The following is a 21,422-nucleotide window of genomic DNA, read 5'->3' as shown; positions in this document are numbered from 1 at the left end:
ATACAAGGGAGCAGAGTATCTTCTCCACCATGGAAAAGGTGACCGCCATGAATACAGCTATTTGTCACTTCTCAGCAGACCGGTAACATCAGCCTGGTCGTACCAACGTCTGTTGCGTATTATGTCAGTTTGCCTACTGGCGGTCCCACATACAGGCTCAAAGCGAGGAGGGTGCAGTTGCGCCTATTGGCCTCCTTGAACCAGGAGGCAGGGTCCCAAACGGCATCTGTATCCATTCCAGCCGAGTTCCACCTGGACTTGATTTGGTGGAGACAGAACAACAATCGTTTGGCGTGCAGGCCATTCAGGGAGCCCCTACCCCATTGTACTATCACAACAGACTCCTCCCAGGAAGGGTGGGGAGCCACTCTGGACAACCACAGTGTACCTGGTCTGTGGATAAGGGAGTACCAGCAGAACCACATCAACTTCCTCAAACTGAAGGCCATACAAATGGCCCTCAAGGCCCTCCTACCAGTAATTAAGAACAAATCAATGTGTGTAGACAGAGAGCTCCACCTGCATGTACTGCATCAACAAACAAGGGGACACCATATCGCCTCCCCTGTGCCGGCTCACCATCGAGCTATGGTAATGGGCGACAACCCACAAATTATGGCTGTCTGCAATCCACCTTCCAGCAGAGTCCAACTTGGAGGCGGACAGACTTAGACTGGGATTCGACAACAAGTGGCAGTTGAAAGATCACGTCCTGCTGGAGATCTTCAGGATGTGGGGCCAGCCACAGAGCCGAACCAGCATTGTCAACAGTTTGCATCATGGCTGGGAGAGGGTGCGAGATCGCTGGGGGATGCCTTGCATCTTCAATGGAGCGGGATGTGGGCTTACGAATTTCCACCTACTCCAATAATCCAGAGAGATCAGAGAATCGTCAGACTTGCGCCTAATTTTGATGGCACTGCAGTGGCCAGTCGGACCATGTTTTTCAGTCCTCATAAGGCCCTCACCGCAGGGTCTCGTGCCTCTCCTAGTAGGGGGGACGCTGCTCCTCTCCCAGCAGGGTGGGGGGCGGCACAGTGGTGCTCCCCTCACCAGAGGGGATTATCCCTAGAAGCCTGTTTCCTGAGCATTTAACCATGCAGCACCTAATGGACCAGGTTTTGCTTCTGGGGCCAAGGAAAGAGGCATAGACCCACTGTTGTGCACACTGGATCAGGGGCTATCGGTCCCGGCACACCTGGCAGAGTCGGGGGTTCACGTTGATACATGCCGTACCTACCTAGCTGCCATTGGTGCATACAAAAATTCAAACAAATGATCATTCTCCATTTCCAACCCAGTGGTCAAGAGGCATCTGGCAGGGGCGACGAGTTTGTACCCCCCTATCAGACAGCCACATCCGGTCTGTGACCTCAACGTGTTTGTGGGAGCCATGCGCTTAAACCTTTTGAGCACATGGTGTCAATTGACATCAGATTGGTCACCATCAAGACAGCGAGAGCCCTCACATTCTACCTCAACAGGAGCGCAGGGTCTTCCGCAAGTCTGAGGCTCTATTTGTTGCCTCTGGTGTATCAAGGCAAGGCGGCCAGAGATCAAAGGCCTCGATAGCCAGGTGGATGGTTGAGGTAATTCAGGAGGCCTACAAGGCTCAGCAAAAGGAGATGCCAGTAAATCTTGACGCTCATGCAGTCTGGGCCAAAGCGATTTGTGGGATATATTTATCCACTCAGCAGTACTTCCCCCACATCAACAAAGGTGCATTTCAGCCGAAATAGCAAAATGGCTGCACTGGCTCCTTTTGGGGCCACTACCTCACACCAAAATTGCATTTTTGCAGCAACAAAAGCAGGGCTGCACTGTTTTGCTAAGCACCATTGGGCAAGATGGAACAGGAAGCACCACGAGAAAGGCTACTAAGGTGTGTTCTTGTTTGTCTTAAAGAAATGGAGTGAAAAAGCAGCGCTGCTTTGCTGCAAGCCCAAAGTTCCTATTGAAAAGCAAATCTTTCACCTTTAAAATGATGCTGCTCTGATGCTATTTTTCCCTGTTTTCACCAAACTTCTTTTATCAAAAAGACCCTGTCACGCTCAGCCATATTCACATTGTGCTCCATCAGAAAAGTACCTTATTCCTGAATGACCGGCTGTGCCAGCCAAACCTGGAAAATCAGCAAAAGCTTTCCTTCAGCTACACGGAAAACACTTACATTTTGCTACAAAATGTCAATCACTGCTTGAAAAGAAAATCATAACTTTCTGTGCACGTGTCAGTTTCATGAAGACTTTTGCCTTGTACAGACTGTTGTGTAAAACAAGCTGACTACAGCTACAAAACCATGTGGGAATCAAGATGGAGAGCAAAACCGAATTTGGAAGGAATATGCCAGCTCTCACCCCATGTGTCACAATGGGCTTTTACAAACCAGAGGAAAACAATCCCTGTTTTTAAAAAGTACAATGTTGAATGAAAGCTTGTCCGTGCCTAGCAAGGTAAAGGGGCTTTGTTGCTGGGGAAATATATATAGGCTGTTTTATTCAACAGGCTGTTTTGATTCAGGAGAAAATAAAATAAAACTGTTAAACTGCTTGGGCTGGATTTTGCAAGCTCCCAAAATAGGTTATTCCTGTTGGCAGAGCTAAGGCTTCCCCCAAAAAAAAGCAACCACCATAAACTTCGGGAACACCTGGCCGATAATTGCAAGGTTGGAAAACTTCGACTGACCAGGACAAAGAAACTTCACATACTCATCAGATTTTGGTCTGGGCAGAGCCATTTTACAATGGAACCTCTAGGATACGGATGTGTGAAGTGAAAAATCACATCTACTCATGACTTTTACAGGACGCTGCAAAGGAAATCTCTGACAACCCGGGATTGAGGGGGTAGCCTTGGAAGCTATCCCCGTATATGGGGAACAATACTGAACATTTGTTTCCCAATACTGTTCTACAAATAAAACTTGTAAAACCTTTATCTCTGCAACATGACTTTGCAAAAATGTGAAATGTTAATAGTTTCAATGTGATTTTATGGGCTTTCATTTAAGACGTCGTAGACTTCACTGACACATGGGGAATAGAAATGGCAGAGAATTCGATATTATAAGTAAAGTATCCATGATGCCATTACACATTTTAATTCTTGCATGCCTAATGATGATCCACACCCATTTATAAAGTTATAGAATTGTAAGTAATATAATTCTTACTGAAAAGTGTGAAAAACTGGTAGAAGGGTGAAACAAGGTCCCAAAAACGTTGAGGATTGGACTGCTATGCGCTACATACAATATGTAATCTGCCGATGTGATTTGTTAAAGTGCCACAAATGTAGAAATGTGTAAATTAGGTTGACTGATTTTTGGCAAAAAGGACTGAGATGGCTTTTTACCTCATAAAATGCAACCTCATAAACTGGGACTCCTACTCGAGGCGGCAACCAACATCGATTGTCCTATCTGCTTCTTGGAGGTAGGCCTAGCTCAGTTCTGCCCACCAATACTTCTGTGATGTCAGCATGCCCTATAAATAAGAGTTGTTGACGCGGCTCCAGACACCCACTCTCTCAATTTCCAGCGGCTGTGTTCCTGATCTGCTCCATTCATCTTGCTGATTCCAGATTTCACTACAAGGCCAAAGCATTGCTGACCCTACTCCAGCAATGCCAAAGCTTGCTGATCCTGTCCCAGCAAGGCCATTGATTCAGAAAAAAACACTAAAATCCCATTTAAAAACAAAAAAAAGGGGAAAAGCAGTGGTACCTTTTGCATCCTGAAATCGGACCGCCTTGCTGCCCACTACCTGCATTGGTGCTGCAACCCTGCCATTCGGTGACCAGAATTGCCCAGATGTTTGCTGTAAGGGGCGCCCGCCGTGCGGTGACCAGAACCAGTTGGCTCTTCCAAAATTCCAAACCTAAGCATGGAATGTGAGTATCTCCCCATCACGGAGAAACACAGTCTCCCCATCTTGACCCTTTTGTTTGTATTTCACCCTCTAAGCAATCATATTCATACCCTGGTAACTTGTTAAAGACTGTTAGAATTCTCTGTGCACCATGTCCTTGATTTCTAAGTGCTAGCTCCATCTCTTAACATTTCTGTCTGGTGTAAATCCTAAGCCCTTAGTTATATTTTGAGGAAACTAATTTCGAGTTAAAGTTGAGCACTGTGGGGGATTCGATTAACCTCGCGAATCAACCTTGGAGCTTACTGTGTTCCTCTTTTATAATATAGTCTAGATAAGTTAAAGTAACATTAGCCTTTCCTTCAAAACCAAAGTTTTCATGTTAACTGCTCTATTTTTCCTAAAACTGAACCCCATTCCACCCTGAAAATCCAATTCAAATCTTCAGCTACCAGCATTGTTTCACTTTGATATTGTCACTGTGATATACATCTGTCCCCCAGACCAAAAACCGCATTGCGATTTTCAGTATTTCACCCGTTTTTATAAAAAGCAGTTTGGGTCATTTTAAACAGGAATTGAAAGGAAATGCTATTTTCCCATGTGTTATTCGGCTGCAGTATGTTTAAACTTTCCAATCGTTTTCGAATTGCAGGCTCTTGCTGATCCAATGCCTTGTGACTTTCTATCCACTCAGAATATGATTAATTGTGGGTTGAGGGAACATTTCAGGGGAAAATCCTAACTTGGGTGCTATCTATCCTAATTAAAAAGTGCTCCTATTCACTTGTGCTTTGTATATGTTCTACTAAAAGGTTAACCAAGTAAATTGCTTCCATTTTCATTGTAATTATCACCCCATTGGTTATTACTGCCCCATATTAAGTTTATGATTTCTTTTGAATTTGAAAAATAAATAAATATTGCAATTTCACCAACCGGCCTGGTTCATGGTCCATTGTGACCCGGGGTATTTGAAAAAGGGGGTGTGAGACGAGTTGTGTACCATCTCAAATTGAAATTGCATAAAATAAAGAGAAAGGCATCTCATTTGTGTGCTACATACTAGGTTGAGACCAAGGTGTGTGTTGCCTGATTGAAATCCTTAAATGCCAGTCACCTTCCAAAGGAATGTGCCTTAACAGACCATCAGCAGGTAGGCTACCTGGGCAACTCCCTCCTCATTCTTCATGTGCTATTGTCTAGATGGCAGTGCACGATTGGACAAAGCCTTCAGGCAAGCGGTCCTGAGGAACCTGTTTTCTTAGTCTTCAACGTCTCACCTCTCTGGGGCTTCAATCAGTGGTAACTGGCCATACAGTATGGAGGAAAGGGGCAGGATGTAGGAGTAATTATGTGTTTCTCACTGTATTGACTAACGAACTCCGGGTCCATAGTCCCCTTTTATCCATTCGTCCCCCCTTCCCCAATAAGCAACGTTTTGAGGCAGTTTAATCTAGCCGACACGTGAAAGGAAACTGAGGTGTGGCACCGGAGGGCAGAGTCAGGGGATCGTATGCTCCTGGTGCCGTGCCCAGCGTGCAACTAAATTTAAAGGGGAAAGACAATTTTTTGGGGGTGAAACAGTTTGTTTCCGTCCCTAGCGAGCGACGCCCATACAGTAGGGAGGAAATGAGACTGTCGACTAGGAGTAAGTTGGTCACTACAGTGAGTGACTTATTATCTGTTCAAAAGGCAACTATTAGTCTCCATTTTTGGCTCTAGCTCGGCTCCTGAAAGAGTCCACCAAAGTTTCGGGCGAGTTTGTTCACAGGAAGATGATGCACTGCAGTATGGTTGCAGATCCCCGGGTATTGGGGTTTACAGCCCAAAAAGGTCTTGGCACGTCGTGGGATGGCTCAACTTGCAAGTCCTCTTAGGACTGATTTTCCCCACTACGGTTCTTCTGTTCCGGTGGTCGACTTGTGTTTTGCCTCAGGATACTCGTCTTTGATCCAGGAACCTAGCCAATCAACAGTTATGCATCATTCGAACTTTGGGTCGTGGTTGTCCTTTCTGGACAGCTAGTCTCCCAGTAGGAACTGGATCCAGGCAGGCATGCCAGAAGAGAAAGGACTGCGGTGCTTCGGACTCCTCCCTTCTTTCCGGTCTGCAGACACTCTGGAGCATTGGCAGGCTTCCTAAAGGATTCCCGCCGAAGACAGAATTCAAACCAGGATCTCCCCCACCCAGGTTGGTTAAAGACCACGAAGGACAAGCAAACAATAAATGGTGAAAAGTAGGGGGCGGTGGCACCCTTTTTGGTCAATTGTGACCCTTCTGTGCACTTCCACGGCTGTGAACAGGGTAGGAAAAATGCACAGAAAACGTTAACACTTCCGCTGCCACTAGCCATTTAGGTATGCCTCTCTCTGTAACAGAAATGTTACAGGAGCAGTGAGAAAAGGGATACAGCATTCCACATAGGGTGGTGTGTGCTGATCTCAAAAGCAAAAGCTCAGAAGGATAAAACACATCACCTAACTTTGAACAGTACGTCTTAAGGAAAATAAAAGAATATAAAAAACCTAGCCCAAATGGCTGCCAGCAACACTGCACAAAGGTGTGCACCAAAAGTGAAACACAGATGGAGGAAAGCATGACTCCATAAACCAACATAAAAACATAATTAACAGGGTTCCCATGGTCAGAGCAAAATGAATGAATCGGGGGGGAAAAGGGGTTCCCCTTAAAGTCCAGAAAAAAGTGCTGGGGAGTGTCTGATGGGTAGAGGATTTGGCATAAAAATGAACAATCTTCCAGGGGACTTTGGGTGATATCAAAGGAAAATATAAATGTCAGCAGCATGTTTGAGTGCGTCTGATGCTCAATCATTTTAACTAATGCGCATTCTATGGTAGTCTTTGACTTGTTTTCACCTATTTGACTTGATCTTGACTTAAAAATCATCAAAAGGGGCATAACTGAAGCTCGCTCTGCCTCTTAGGATGAGAAATATTCTTAAACCTGATATTTTTTTAAATATTAAGATGGCTACATTAAAATGATTGTGGGCTAAGTGTAGTGCCTTTATTATATTCGTGGGGCCGAGGGAGATTATTATTAAAACGTAGTATTCTCAAATTCTATAGCTAACAATGTCCTTTGTTAACTGCTATTCCTGCTCACACATTTTGTACATACATTAACTTATCATGGTCTCATAGTTGCCATAATGTTCAAATAAAATGTGCACTGAGAACAATCTAGCTTTCTTATTTCTCCCTCCTTTTTTATTTTATTGTCCAATAGCAGCTCTGTAGCCCTCAGAATGTTAATTGCAGAGACCTGGAGGGACGGCATTCAACTCCTCTGCATTTTGCAGCAGGGTATAACCGTATTTCTGTAGTTGAGTATTTGCTGCATCATGGGGCTGATGTGCATGCTAAAGACAAAGGGTAAGTAAACGTTGGATTGTTAAATGTGGCATTTACATTATGTTTGCATTGCGCTGTTCATTTGTTTTTGTTTTTTTATCTTTAAGGAAGAGTGCTCTTTAGGTGCAATGTAACCTAAACTTTTTATCTTGGTACTTTACTGCTACTGCAGTTGTTTGACAATATAGGCCAGTGTACCTTCAATTCTACTTAAGACATTAAGAGTTACCTTGTTGCATTAGCTATTAAACCAGATGTTCACAGGACATGCATGTCATCAAGAGTCTTGGAACTGTTTCATACCTCCCTTTTTAATACATCCGTCTGTACATCCCTCCGACGGGTCTATCTCGAGAATGCACGTGCTTGAAAGAGTCCCCACCAAGTACTGGTCCATGAGTGGCCCTTAGTTCTCACTGCTTGTAGTCTACTGATGTGCCCCTGGGTAACAATCTTGTCAGCAGCGATGGGCCAGTGCAGCTCTCTCCATAAGCTACATTGTGTAGTTTCCCCTGCTGCCAACCTCTCCACTTCAATTCCCCTTTTAGTTTTTGCTATTAAGTGGTACTTTTCCCTCACCTATAATCCAAATCCACAGTACAGATAAGGAGATGGAGTGTGAGGAGGACCGTAGCCTGGGTGTTTGCTTATTTAGCCACTGTGGTAGGTTAAGCGTACACTCTAGATAAAAAATTAGGGTTGTTAGAACGATGGTCTTTAGTCATTTATTTCACACAAGGAAATTGTTAGATAAACCACTATAGGGTCTATCAAGGGTTCTCTATAAATTCTTAAGGGTTTACTATTGAAAATATTGTCAATGGTGGATGAAATTGAGTTTCGAGCTGCCATACGAAATCATAAAGTTGAAACCCACTGATATTGAAATGTAGAATTATCCTGCGCAATTTTTCCTCTAGTTCTCTTTGGCTGTGCGCCAAGGGATAGTTCTGTGTAGGTGTGTGCAACTGAGTGATTTGGTAGCGGTCAGCGCTGTCTGCTCACCAGTGAGCAAGTGTTTAGTGTTCCACACTGTGCAAGGGAGGGATGCGATTTTGCGGCACAAGCAGCTCTACTTCAAGGGACATTTGGGTGTTCTATTCTCCTTCTAAGACTTTAACTCATCTGAAATTGTCTTTTTACATCTCAAAATATTAGCAAGATCTTTTTTAATGATGGATTGGTAAAAGAAGGAAGTCTGGTTCTTCTGGTGGAACACAGATTCTGCCTCACAAATTAATATTAGCAGTAGTTCCTGCATTCTCCTTTCACTAAACATATGTAATATAAAGTAAATGCTTTCTATTGGTTGAAGGAAATAAACCAAACATGATTAATGATGAAGACCACTAAAGAGAGGGGAGTATGGACGGACGGTTAAATACCACTAATTCATGTAATGTCGGATTGTTCCGGAAGTCAAACCAACAGTCTGTCTGTCGAATATGGTAAAAACCGCATCATAAAAGAGGACATTTAGTCACTTGTACATACAAAGCAGAGGTCCATCAAGAGGCAACACTCTAACAAGGAACAGTTTAATATATTATTTTTACTTTTTTATACATCATGAAAAATATAAAGATCTTGGAACTTGGGAAGGGGGGGGCTAGTAGCAGGTAGCACATGACAAAAGAAATTGTCTTGCAGCCAAGAAAATAAAACTTTAATGTAAATAATACAGAAAACCTACATTTTTCTCATCAGATAGGAAAGCAACAGGACAGACGGCACCACCAGTTTTGCCCTTTATTTTTATTTGAATTACTACTCTACACATTTTCATTTAAATGAAGGGATGTGTGAATACCATACCCGTTAAAGTATCAGAAACGTTTTAACAGCATAAACAGGTTTACATTTGAAGCTCCTTTCTAATGAGCTTTTGTTTTTAAAAGGCTAAGTTCTCTCTCAATGAGCAAAGCATATCAATCTCTAAAAGTCACTTTGTGAGAAGTAATGTCCAAACAGTTTCTGCATTGATCAGGAGAAGTGAACAATGGTTATCTTTTCACACTTCAGTGGTGCTAACACTTGCAATGGCACTACTACAGCTGTAGTCTTTGAAACTCTCAGAACCCAACCTCCCCCACCTTGATTCACATGCTTCTCTCGCCTGTCTTTGCTGCTCTTTCAGTGATGATGCACATCTTCAAGATTTACTTTATTATGTAACAGATTTGCCCTTTGTTCCCATGAGCATGTCTAGGTGACTTTCTTCCAGGCAATTTGGTCTTGATGCTGTTCATGAGACTGAGCCCTCGCTCACTCTGTGATTGAGGTTTGAAATGTGGTGCATGTGTCCATGAGCTGTGCCACTACATTTTACTCCATGGCATTGTGAAGTTCGCCATATGTTGAAAACATTTAAAAGAACCACATTTGTTCCTCTATGCTACTGCATTTTTCAAGAAATTGTATTGCATAACAATGGAATCCACCACAAGCATGGTAGTGTCTATTAGGGTAGTTTTCCTAAGGTCCGCTTGAGGTAAGGCTCTATAAAACTCCCTTGGCATACAGGTCCCCAACTTAGTATAAGTCTGTACTACGCAGATGATCTTGGTAGAATGGCAGAGCAGCCAGGCTTATCATAGGAGGAAGATGTGAGCTGTAGGTAAGTACACTGAAACCAGTAAATACAATAGTCCATAGAAGCACTTACACAGTAAACGTTGTATTACAAATCTACATTTATTCTTATTTACACAAAGAAGGTAGATAAATACTTATTTCAATAACCAACACACAGGAATTCTTAATACTTTTCAGAGGGGATTACTACAATAGTAGTTTGCGGTTACAATTGTTAGTTTGATACTATTGAAAGTTCTACTGTATTATTGGTACTACCACACACTTATTCATTTACATATAAATAGTAATTGCATTTCGTTAGCAAAACGACATCAGATAGTCTTTAGGACGGAAAAAACGTTGGTTATACATACATTAGCAAATCTTAACATTATAGTGACACTTTTCAGAGCTTCTAATGCTTTTAAAGTCCAATCCCTAACTATACGAAAAGTCATTGTAGGAGTGGAGCCAAAGTCTAATGAAGTAGCAGAATAAGCAAAGTTCCTCGGGATACTGTCCGTCACTAGAAAAAGATGCTCTGCAATATAACACACGTTGGGGGACCCTGCAATAGACTTCCTAAAGGACACAAGCTGACAAACCTGGACCAGAGTTATGGGTGGAAACCCAAACACCTGTTCACGCCCTACAGTCACACTGGAGCGACTCTTCATTTTACAGTAAGTTCTACCTTTAGCCCTGCAGTACCTTAGGTTAGAAGAAGCCAATGTAGCCGGATTCTCTCCTGTGCAGCAGCGACAGACACGGTCTGCTGCTTCCTAAGTGTGGTGACGAAAGGACAGACTCTGAACGGGATGTCACAGCAGCAGTCGCGAGAGAGAACGCTCCGCAAGGATTTCTTTGGTCTGCTGTTAGTCTGCGGTTTTGGCGCCTTTTTATCAGCTCCAAACTTTTCTTTAATATATATTGCGCAACAGGTGAACTATTTCCAATAGGATGCAGAGGAGATACATATAGGAAAATCAGCCAAAAATTATCTAAACATTAGGGTCATCAGTTTCTTTCACAGTTGCTCAGTCGATGTCACTATTGGAATATCTGGTAGGTAGAGCATTGCTTACCTTAGGATCAGCAAGATAAGCTCCTTTCATGGTCTGCGTAAGCTGGTATTAATAGCTGATTAGTATGATTGGACCACAAATCTTGCACATGATTTGTGAATCAGTAATTTCCTCAGGTATAAAGGGCAGACGCCTGTCAAACATCTGTGGGTCATAACTAGTAAGCAAAAGTGTAGTCTTGCTTCAATGGGAAGCCAGTGCTGACTGCACTTCATCAGAGACATGATCTCGTCTTTTTAAGCCAGTGATCACCCTGACTACATTATTTTGTATAGTTTGTAATCTTGCACACTTCATTCGCAGAACAAAGGACGTTTATGGCACATGTTAGGGAGAATTCTCAGAAATTTGCCAATTCCTTTCTACCTTAGTCCTAGCTCTTTTGCTGGACTTCAGGACTTTTAATTTCTAACTTGGAGAGAGTGAGCACTTTTTCTCACACTCTCGTGTATTTTTATTGTGATTTGGACTATGTGTTTCTTGTTACTTTGGAGTCTGACAAACTCCATAGGCATCTTTACATTGTGAGACAAAGCACCTTCAGCGCAGTGAAATGGGGAAGTCTTAGATTTCCCAAAGGTTTAAATACCTTCTCTTGGTGAAACTGTTTCCAAGAGCAGTGAAGTGAAATGAACTAATTTTGTAGCATTCTAGACCCAGCACACACTATCTTACAATAGGGTACTGGAGGGGTTACTTAGTAACCTCTTTGTCTAGTTTCTCATGTAACATTTTTGTTACCCTTTCTACAATTAATGGCCCGTGGCAGTGGTTTACTTTTTATAACCATTGTGTGTTTTTACCGTGAGCTGCATTCGCAGCTGCAGTAAGGCACCCATGGTTGCTGCACGTTCAACTGTTGGGAGTCATCGCGTTTTGCTCTTCGAGCTTTTCTGCGTTTTTTCGCTTTTAGTACTAGAGAATTCTATTTTTCGGTCAATCGAGCCCTTGTGCTCAATCGATTAATATTTCTGATTAACAGGGACTGGTTTTTCAGCATCTTTCATCGCCCCTCCAGGGCAGAAATCGTTGTGTTCTTCTTGGAAGCTTCCAGAAGTCTTCAGGCCTACATCGCACCGGAGAAGGACAGAGCTTCCCTCTTCAAGCTGTGCACAAGCTGCGGTTTGCGGAATGTTTATTCTGATGACATTCCCAGTGCCTGCATTGTCCACACCCGGCGCATAAAGAAGATTGTGAGATCTGCCGTGGCTTCACCAAGCGCACGATGAAGGATGGACACGTCCGGTTGGCGGCGTGGTTCTCCAGCATTGGATCTTTCATAGATTCAGATGCTTGAATATTCCCCGTCGTCAGACTGGGAATCCTCTGTGATAAAAATTATTATACAAAAAAAAAATATATACACACATTGCTAATGGCAATGCAAGTACATAGCCCATTATGGCCTATGAGCCATTTTATTGTGTAGTCCCTCCACCTCACTTTGGTACTTTATGACCCCAACCAATGAGGTGGCAGGGCTTAAGCTCCGCCCCAGGCAGCCATTTTCAGATTTTTCACCACAGTCTAATTGACACAGGGAATCCTCAAGCTCCGAGCTTTTTTTTAATATCCTTCTATTTTTACAGTAGTTTATATTTCTATATACTCTACCACATTCCCCTGGCTAGGGCCTATCTCTACTGGTTTTTGGGATTTCAAAAAAACTTTATTTTGATCCAGAATTCGTCGAGTGAACTTTCTCTTCAGATAGCTGAACTTCAGCCAACCAAGAAACCTTCCCTGTTCAGGGATTGCACGAGGTGCAGGAGAAAGGTGGTTTACATGAAAGACCCCCATGATCACTGTATATACTGTCTATATCCTCATGACATCCAGAAATGTCACATTTGCAAGTCTTTTTCAACTAAGACCCTACAAGACAGACATAGAAGACTTCTTCTGCATTCTGCATCTGGAAACCAAGGAACTTTCTTCAGACTATGAATCTGTGAAGACAGCTCCTGTTCACTCCAGTAAATCATCTGAGAAGCAAATTTCTGAAAGTGTAAAGGGTTTCCTCTCCCACTCCCAAGATTTTTTTTTAACTTTGTTTATTTTAAATCAAGGCAGGATGACAATTACAAACATTATAAGCAGTGATTATTTAGGCATGTTGATCCCCAGTCCTTTATCCCCCCCCCCCCTGAGTTTCCTCCCTCCCTCCTCCCTTTGGTCCCTCTGTCCCTTAGGCCTTGTAGGCGGAATCTTCCCTCCTGGGCTGTCCAGTTTGCGCCTCAGCGTCTATGTATCTTCCTCAGGGATCTCTTGGTTTTTCAGGATCCAGCGGGCCCTGGTAGGTTTATAGGTCAGGGCGGGGAAGCGCTGGTCGAATTCCAGCACTGGGGCCCAGATATTCTGGAAACGATGGAGAGTTCCCGCTTGTGCTGCCGTCACCTTCTCCGCTACCAGAATGTCCCAAAGTTTGGTCCATCATTGGGCTATGTGAGGGCCTTCCGGGGTTTTCCAAGCTCGGGCCACCACAGTTTTCCCTGCTAGTAGGTGGTGGGTTAGTAGTTTCGCTCTGGTCCCGGAGCGCGGGTAGGTCCCGGGGATTGGAGCTCCCAGCAAAACTGGTTCTGGTTCCAGGGGAATTGTTGTTCCGGTAATTTGTGTGATGGACCCCAGGCATGATTTCCAGAATTGTTGGATCTTTGGGCAAGCCCACCACATGTGGAAGGAGCAGCCTGGGTGGCCGCATCCTCTCCAACAAGAATGATCCACCTGGGGGTTCATATGGTGAAGTCTGAGGGGCGGGTAGTACCACCGCAGCGTGATCTTGTACGCACATTCCCTATTGGTAATGCAGGTGGAAGAGGTGTGTGTTCTGGTCCATATGTCCACCCAGGTTTGATCCTCTATTGGGTGACCCAGGTCCGCCTCCCATTGGGCCATGCAGCGGGTTTTTGTGGTCAGGAAGTCACTTAAGAAGCGCCTGTATAGGGTGGATACTCTGCCGCGGGTTGGAAGGTCTCCCAGAGTGAGTTCTAGGGCAGTAGGAGGGCGTGTCGCTGCTTGCAGAGTTTGGGGATGTGAGCACCAGTGGCGTAATTGAATGTAGGTGAATCTATCCCTTTCCTGGAGTTGCAATTTCTCCTTGCATTGGGCGAATGTGAGAGGTCTCCCCCCCCCCCCCATATACAGCTGGTCTATGGTCTCCAGCCCCCCCTTAATCCAGTTACGAAAATTGTGCGGATTCGTTCCCGGTGCAACCTTGGATTCTGGAAGACCGGGGAGCGTGGGCTCAGTCCTCTTGGCACTCCCTTTCGTTTTAGCGCCCAGTCCCAGGAGCTAAGGGTGTGTTTGGTTGATAGCAAGAAATCTCCCCATTGAGTCCTGAGGGGGGGTGGGATGTGTGGTAGAAATCGTAAGGGTAGGGGCACTCGTGATTGTTCCAACTCTACACATCTAGGGCGGTTTGTCGTATTTTGCCATGCCTGGACCTGTGCCAATTGAGCTGCCACTCTGTAGGCCTGCAAGTCTGAGACCCCCAATCCTCCCAGTTTGGAACTCCCCAGCATAGTTCTGAGAGGGATTCTCGCTTTCTTACCTTTCCAAATAAAGTTCAGCATTTTTCTCTGGATCCCTCGAAGAGTTGGTGTGGGGATCGCTACTGGTAGGAGGCACAGGCGTATAGGAACCTCGGAAGGAGGTTCATCTTGCATGCAGTGATGTGCCCGAGCAGTGAGATTTCTTGGGTCTCCCAGTGTTTCAAGTCGCCTTCCAGTTCTTTAAAGAGTCGGGGGAAATTGGCTTTGTATGTGTCTCTTGGGTCAGCCGGGATGTGGACCCCTAGATTAGGGGATGGCTCTTTTTTCCCCATGTTATCGGGCACATCTTAGTCAGTGGTTCCCGTTCTGTTGGGTTGAGGCCGATACCCAGGGTGGATGATTTATCGAAGTTTATGGTGAGGCCTGAGACCTCGCCATAGCTGGCGATTTCTCGTATCGCGTGTTTTAGAGATGAGTGGGCCTCCGAGATCTTGAGCAGAATGTCGTCTGCTTATAGGGCGATTTTGTGATGCGTGGGGCCACTTTGTATGCCCTTGATTTGGTCGTTTCGCCTGATCTTTTGTGCAAAGGGCTCCATGGTGAGTGCGAAAAGCAAGGGTGACAGTGGACAGCCTTGCCGGGTTCCGCATGATAGGGGGATTGGAGCCGAGCTGCGTCCGTTGATTCTCAGGCTAGTTTTAGGGCTATTATAGTTGGCTAGAACCATTGTTTGGAAAGTTGACCCGAAGCCGAAGGCCCCTAGGGTGTGTCTCATGAATGCCCAATCCACCCTATCATATGCCTTAGCTGCGTCGAGAGCCACTAAGACTAATTTTTGGGCGTTCCGGGAGGCAAGGTCCACCAGGTTCAGGGTTCTCCGGATGTTGTCACCTGCTGTCCGGTGTAGGATGAAACCTGCCGGGTCGGGGTGGATGATCTTCGGCAAGATGCGATTTAAGCGGGTTGCTAGAATTTTTGAGTATATGTTCGCATCAATGTTTAAAAGTGCGATTGGTCTGTAGGACGTTATGCTTCTCGGATCTTTTCCAGGTTTGGGCAGGAGGATGGTGGTTGATTCCTGCATCGATGGGGTCACTGCTCCCGTTTCCCTGAAGGAGTTGAATAGGGTAACCAGGTGGGGGGTCAGTTGTGCTCTGAATAGTTTGTAAAACCTGGTTGAAAAGCCGTCTGGGCTGGGGGGCCCGTGTTTTAAGTGATTTGATGGCTTCCTCAACTTCCTCCCCTGTAATGAGCTCCTCCAGTTCGTGTCTCGCTGCGTCGGAGAGACGGGGCACTGCTGCCTGCTGCAGGTATTCCTTCTGTTGTGATAAGTTTCGTGGGGTTGTCTTCATGATTTGGGTCAGATAATCTATTGCGAGTCGTTGCTTTTCGGGCTCTGAGTATAGTGTGACCCCGTTGGGATCATGCAGACCAGTGATCGCGTTGACGCGTCTCTGCTTGGCTAGCTTGGCCACCAGGAACTTGTTCGCCTTGTTACCCTTCGCGTAATATGACTGTTTGGCCTTCGCCATTAGTTGGGCGGTTTGTTCCGCATAGTGGGCTTCCAGTTTTTTCCTTGCCGTACGAATGATCCGTTGGGTTTTGGGGGACCAGCCTTTCTCCTTGTGGAGTGCCTCGGCCTCTCTTAGTTCGTTCTCTAGAGCCGTCCGGGTCTGACACCTGTCTCGGTGGTAGGGCACAGCTTGGGCAATTAGGGATCCCCTGATTACTGCCTTCATGGCGTCCCAGTTGTTCGCTAACGAGGTGTCCGAGGCTGGATTTTCGTTAAAGACATTTCTTATTCCTGTTGCGATCTTGTCTCTGGTAGCCATGTTGTTAAGGATCGGGTCGTACAACGTCCATTTACGTGGGTTATTGAGGTTAGGGTTCTGAACCCGGAGTTCCAAGAGCACTGGGGCGTGGTCGGATATCGCTCTTGTGCCGATGGAGACTTCTTTGACTGAGGGGAAAGTTTGCGGGGAGATCAGGAACAGGTCGATGCTTGAAAAGGTGCGATGGACGAATGAATAAAAAGAGAAATCTTTTTCGTCAGGGTGGAACACCCGCCATGAGTATATTATCTCCAGGGTCCTGAAGAGTTGGAGGAGGCTAAGTGCTTGGGTGAAGTCGCTTGGAGTCGGGGGGGGGGGGGTGTGACCGGTCTTTGGTGGGGTCGGGAACCCCATTGAAGTCCCCACCGACTATTGTTTGGCCCTCCACAAAGCTAGCAAGAGATGTGCCCAAGGAGTCCTAGAAGTGTGATTGTCCAGTGTTAGGGGCGTACACCGAGACAAGAGTATATAGATCTCCCATTAGGAGGCATTTGACTGCTGTAAATCGGCCTTCTGGGCAGATTTTCTTTTCCAGAATCTGTGGGTTCAAGTCTTTCCTGAAGAGGATCGCCGTACCTCCTTTTTTGTTTGTGCCAGAGGCAAAGAATTGGAGCGGGAATAACCGGGACCGGAGCCGGGTCACATCTACCGGCAGCAAGTGAGTCTCTTGGAGCATGGCTATCGCTGCGTCTTCGTCCCAAAGTTTCAGTAGAATTGCCTTTCGCTTGTTAGGGGAGTTCAGGCCATTAACATTCAGGGAGAGGATCCGAAGCGTCTGGAGGTCCGCTAAAGTCTCACTCTCCTTTCCTTGGGTTAGGGGGGGGGTCGTGGGGCGGTGATTCAGCTGCCATGTCTGTTGGGGAATCTCTTGATATCATCCTGCACTTGAGGTTTTAACGCGGAACCCCAATGGGGGGCCGCAACTTTAACTGGAGGGTAGACCGACATTGTAAGTACGGGCGTACCCTCGGCCAACAGGGCCAACTGTCGCATTGCGTATTGTGTACTGTGGGTTTCCAAGGAACAAAGGTTGGAAAGTATCCTTGGAGTGCGTATGAACCATGGGTATGGCCCGTCGCCACCGCCTTCAAGGTTCCTTAGTTCGAGACACAGGTGGCGGGTCCTAATTTAGGTAAGGGCACCTGCGTCCAGGCTAAATTGCTGACAGAACCTGGGACCGTGGAAGCGTCCTCGTTCATCTCTTTCTGTTGCTCCGCTGGGTTGACGACCATGACGTGTGTTTGGGCTTTGGGGAAGGAGGCGGTCCAGAGTCCTCGGTCCTCTCTGGTTTTGGCGTGGAAGGATCTCGGGGCGAGGCTGGATGTAAGATTTTCTCTGCGTCTTCCAGGTGGCTGATTCGGCGTAGGGTGCCTTTATATGTAAACTGGAGAGCTGTCGGAAACAGCCACCTGTAACGGATCTGTTGCTCCTGAAGGAACACTGCCAGAGGCTGGAGTGCTCTTCTTCTTTTCTGAAGAGTAAGTGGTGAGAGGTCCTGGTATATTTGAAGTGGGGTGCTCAGAAAAGTGATCTCTTCTCCTTGGTGACTGATCGCTGATATTGCCTCTTTGATTGTGAAGAAGTGGACCCTGGTAATAACATCTGGGGGGGGTCCGAATCTGTCCCTCGGCGCGGGCGGAGTCTGTGGGTCCGGTCCAGCAGGAGCTGAGATTTGTCCAGATCCGGGAGCAGGGCCTCGAAGAAGCTTCCCACGTAATCCGCTAACTTGCTGTCAGGGACAGAGGTTGGGACGCCCCGAATGCGGAGGTTGTTGCGACGTGCCCTATTTTCAAGGTCTTCATGTTTGAACTCCAGGATCTCGCATTTGTGGTGCAGGGAATCGATGGATCTTTGCACTTCCCCCAGCGTGGTAGTGTGGTCCTGAGAATGGTCCTCGATTTCTCCGAGCCTCTGTTCGATTTCTGTGACCCTTTGGTCCGTCTGTTCAATTTTAGCGGTGAGTTCCGAGAGGCAGGCGCGAAACTCTGATTTAATATCCGCCATGAAGGCTATCAGGTCTCCTTTGGTAGCGAGGGCGCCCCTGTCCTCTTGTGGCTTCTGTGGGGTCAGTTTAGGAGGATCTTGTTTCTTGGGTTTCTCCGGTGCAGTAAACATGGCGGAGATATCTGTGCCCTTGCTCACCTTTGTTTGCCTAGACATGCTGTATCGCTCTCGACCCCCTCTCTGGTCCAGATATGGGCGAGTGGGCAGGGGCCCCAGGAAGTGTTGGTGTTGGGCGGGGGGGGGAGGGGTCTCAGTGTTTCGGGAACGGTGCAGGATGGCCGACTGTTGCGTGAGTGGGGGTGGGTATATCGCTGTGATGAGGCCCACGGGCTCAAGGCCTCTCTGGATGAAAGCAGTTCTCTCGCTGCTTCCCGCGCCCCTCCTCAAGTCATCGGTGGTCCTTCGCTGATGGAGGTCCCAGGTGTCTCTGTGAACCTCCCGTGTGCGGTTCTGTAATGTCGGCTGTCGCTGACTCGTTCCGCGTAGCGGGGGGAGGGGTGGAAGCCCGTTCTCCCGGTCCCTCGGAGTGTGCATCTGGTACTCAGGCCCCAGCAGCCGAGGATGCACTCGTGTGCATTCCGGGCAGCCTTGGTATGAATCGGATGGCTCTGTGCTGGAGTCTGCTCCCCCTCTCCAACTCCCCGGCGCTCTAAGACCCTGTTACCACCAGGTGCGGAGTGTGCTGCTGGGTTCCGGCTTGGCGGCCATCTTGGTTTCTTCGGCTGTAGACTGGGGAGAAGTTCGGCCGCTGAATTCTGGTAGAACGCCTCTTCGGTCGAAGGTTATGTTTGGCCAGGTTGTGCCATGTCGGTTCCGGTCACCTTAGATGGCATTGGCGACACGGAAACCCGCTTAGAACCGCCGGGAATTGACGGCGGCGGCGGGCATCCCACGGGCGGCCTCAGAGGAGCGACCACATCGATGGCGCTCCAAGCCACACCCCCCCACTCCCAAGATTAGGATGCCAGAAATTATATCTTTCCTACCTCCGCTGGACTCTACAAGCCATAAGATAAAGCATTCTACGGCAAAAACTACCTCCAGAGGTAAGGAGGAGTTTGCAAAAAATGGGGGGGAGGGGCAGTCTTGCACAGAGAAGCCGTCTACGAGCGGCGGTAAAGATAGAGGCCTGTCGTCCACAAACCTGTTGACGAGACCCTCATCGACCACCACGCGCAAACTGCTTTGTCCAGAAGTAATTCCTCATCGCGAGTTTATCATTCTGGAAGCAATTGTTGACGAAGGAAGCTCATCATTCGTCCACGAAGCACTCGTCCATGAGACATTTGTCCACGAAGCACTCGTCGACGGATAAGGTGCCATACACGAAATCTTCATCCACTCACTCGTTGACGAATAAAGTCAAGTTTCCGTCCATGAAATCTTCGACCACAGCTCCATCGATGGCACCGCGAGCTCACTTACTGACAGCGGATTTAGGGCCCAAAACGCCCTTCGCTGACGCCACTGTTACACCATCCAATGAAGACAGTTTTCCTGAGTCTATAGAAGCGCCACCTCAGTTTGTAGATGCTCTCGAACCATAGGGAACATAATTATCTCCCTTAGGAGAAATGCCAGCGCTACCTGACGTCATCCTGCAGGAAGAGTTTTCAGACACTGAGTTTGTTAAAGAACAGCATTGTCTTATACCTAAGGAACACAGTCCTCCTGGGCAACCTACAACAGAGGTGCCTGCTGATCCTTATGATCCTGTGCTCATGTTATCAATGCAAAGGATCATTGAGGAGTTCAACAGACGTCAAAATGAAAAAAGCAAGTCAGCTGTACCGAGGGAGCCAAACCCCCCGCAGAGGGATTTTTCACCTCGACAAAGCACGCCAAGACATTCGCATCCAGGAGTAGGCCAGAGAAAAGTGTGCGTTCACCGGAACCGCCACCCAGATCTAGGAGCAGGACAAGGGTCCCTTCTCCAGCATCGTCACATAGAACAAGATCTCCAGTTAGATATCGAACGATTGTACCATCCTCTGGTTCGGACTCAGACTGGCGGGAAGATCCTTTCAGAGAATTTTCTGAACCGGAAGAAGGCGATATGGCGCAGGATCCTGATACTAGTGAATGGGACGATTACATTGTCGAAAAGCCCAGGAAGAAAGATTCTCCGGGTGGCTCTTCACCACTGGATGATCTAGTCTCCTTTCATACTATCATTGGCAAAGCCGCAGAATTGTTTCAGTTACAGGTCACATCGAAAGGAGATCTGTTACTACCATTCCTCTCCTCAACACCATGTGAGTCCAGATCCAAGATAATGTCCACACCCCTATCCACTCCGGCTCTAGTTTCCAGGCCTGAGAAAAAATTAGGCCCCTGAGTCTGCACCCCTTTGTCTACGAGGTCCTAAAAAAAACGGACTCGGTCATCACATTAGCAGCTAAGAGAAAGTTGGCCAATCCATCACCTCTATAAGCCCCACCGGACAAGGACGGTCACAAACTGGAGGCGATGGGCAGGAAAGTATCCGCATCAGCATCGCTTACCATCAGAGCGGGCAACGCACTGGCCATGACGGCGAGGGAAGACCGCAAGTGTTGGTTCTGCATGTCTAAGCTGACCAAAAAGCTACCTGTAGAACTCCAGGAGGAAGCCAGGATGATCACTAATGGGGACGCAGCTTTGGATCACATGATTGACGCAGCAGTGGATGTGGCGGAGTCGGGTTTCCGGCAGATGGCCCGCGGCACAGTGCTGAGAAGGCAGGCCTGGAGGAAGGCTTCCAATTTCAGACCTGAGGTCCAAGCTCAGATATTAGACATGCCCTTTGATGGTCAAGAACTCTTTGGGGAAAAAGATTGATGACCACCTCAAAGGAATCAAAACTGACACGGCATGTGCCATCAGCTCTTTGAAAGATAAAGACAAAGATCGCCAGTCTTTTCATCCTTTTTGAGGTTCATCCTCGAAGTACAGAGGTTTTAACCATCTTTCCTACGGTCAGAAGTCACAAGGTAGTTCATACCAGGACACCAAGTACCAGTCTTCCATAAATACAGCCAGAGAGGGAGGCGTGACACCGCTCAACAAAACTGACAGTCCAGCTCCTTCCCCCTCAATGTCACACCCCGGTAGGGGGGGGGGGGGGGGGAGGGTGAGCCAGTTCTACCAAAGCTGGCAGTCAATAACATCAGACAAATGGGTGTTGCAGGTGGTCCGCGAGGGACAC

At 46.9% G+C, this 21,422-nt stretch overlaps 1 protein-coding gene across 3 annotated transcripts in view; it reads left to right on the top strand.

Moving 5' to 3' along the window:
• TNKS (tankyrase) overlaps positions 1–21,422 on the top strand; it is a 2,071,987-nt gene that overhangs the window by 937,970 nt on the left and 1,112,595 nt on the right. For 2 of the 3 annotated variants that reach the window (XM_069626094.1, XM_069626092.1), the window contains one exon: positions 7,122–7,267. In XM_069626094.1, the coding sequence (XP_069482195.1) occupies positions 7,122–7,267 (146 nt within the window). The remainder of the gene's footprint in view (positions 1–7,121; positions 7,268–21,422) is intronic. The other variant, XM_069626093.1, reaches the window with a different exon arrangement.

Source organism: Ambystoma mexicanum, chromosome 6p, assembly GCF_040938575.1.
Source record: "Ambystoma mexicanum isolate Mex_15411 chromosome 6p, UKY_AmexF1_1, whole genome shotgun sequence".
In the NCBI taxonomy this organism is placed as follows: domain Eukaryota; kingdom Metazoa; phylum Chordata; class Amphibia; order Caudata; family Ambystomatidae; genus Ambystoma; species Ambystoma mexicanum.
This window is presented reverse-complemented; position numbering and strand designations above follow the sequence as displayed.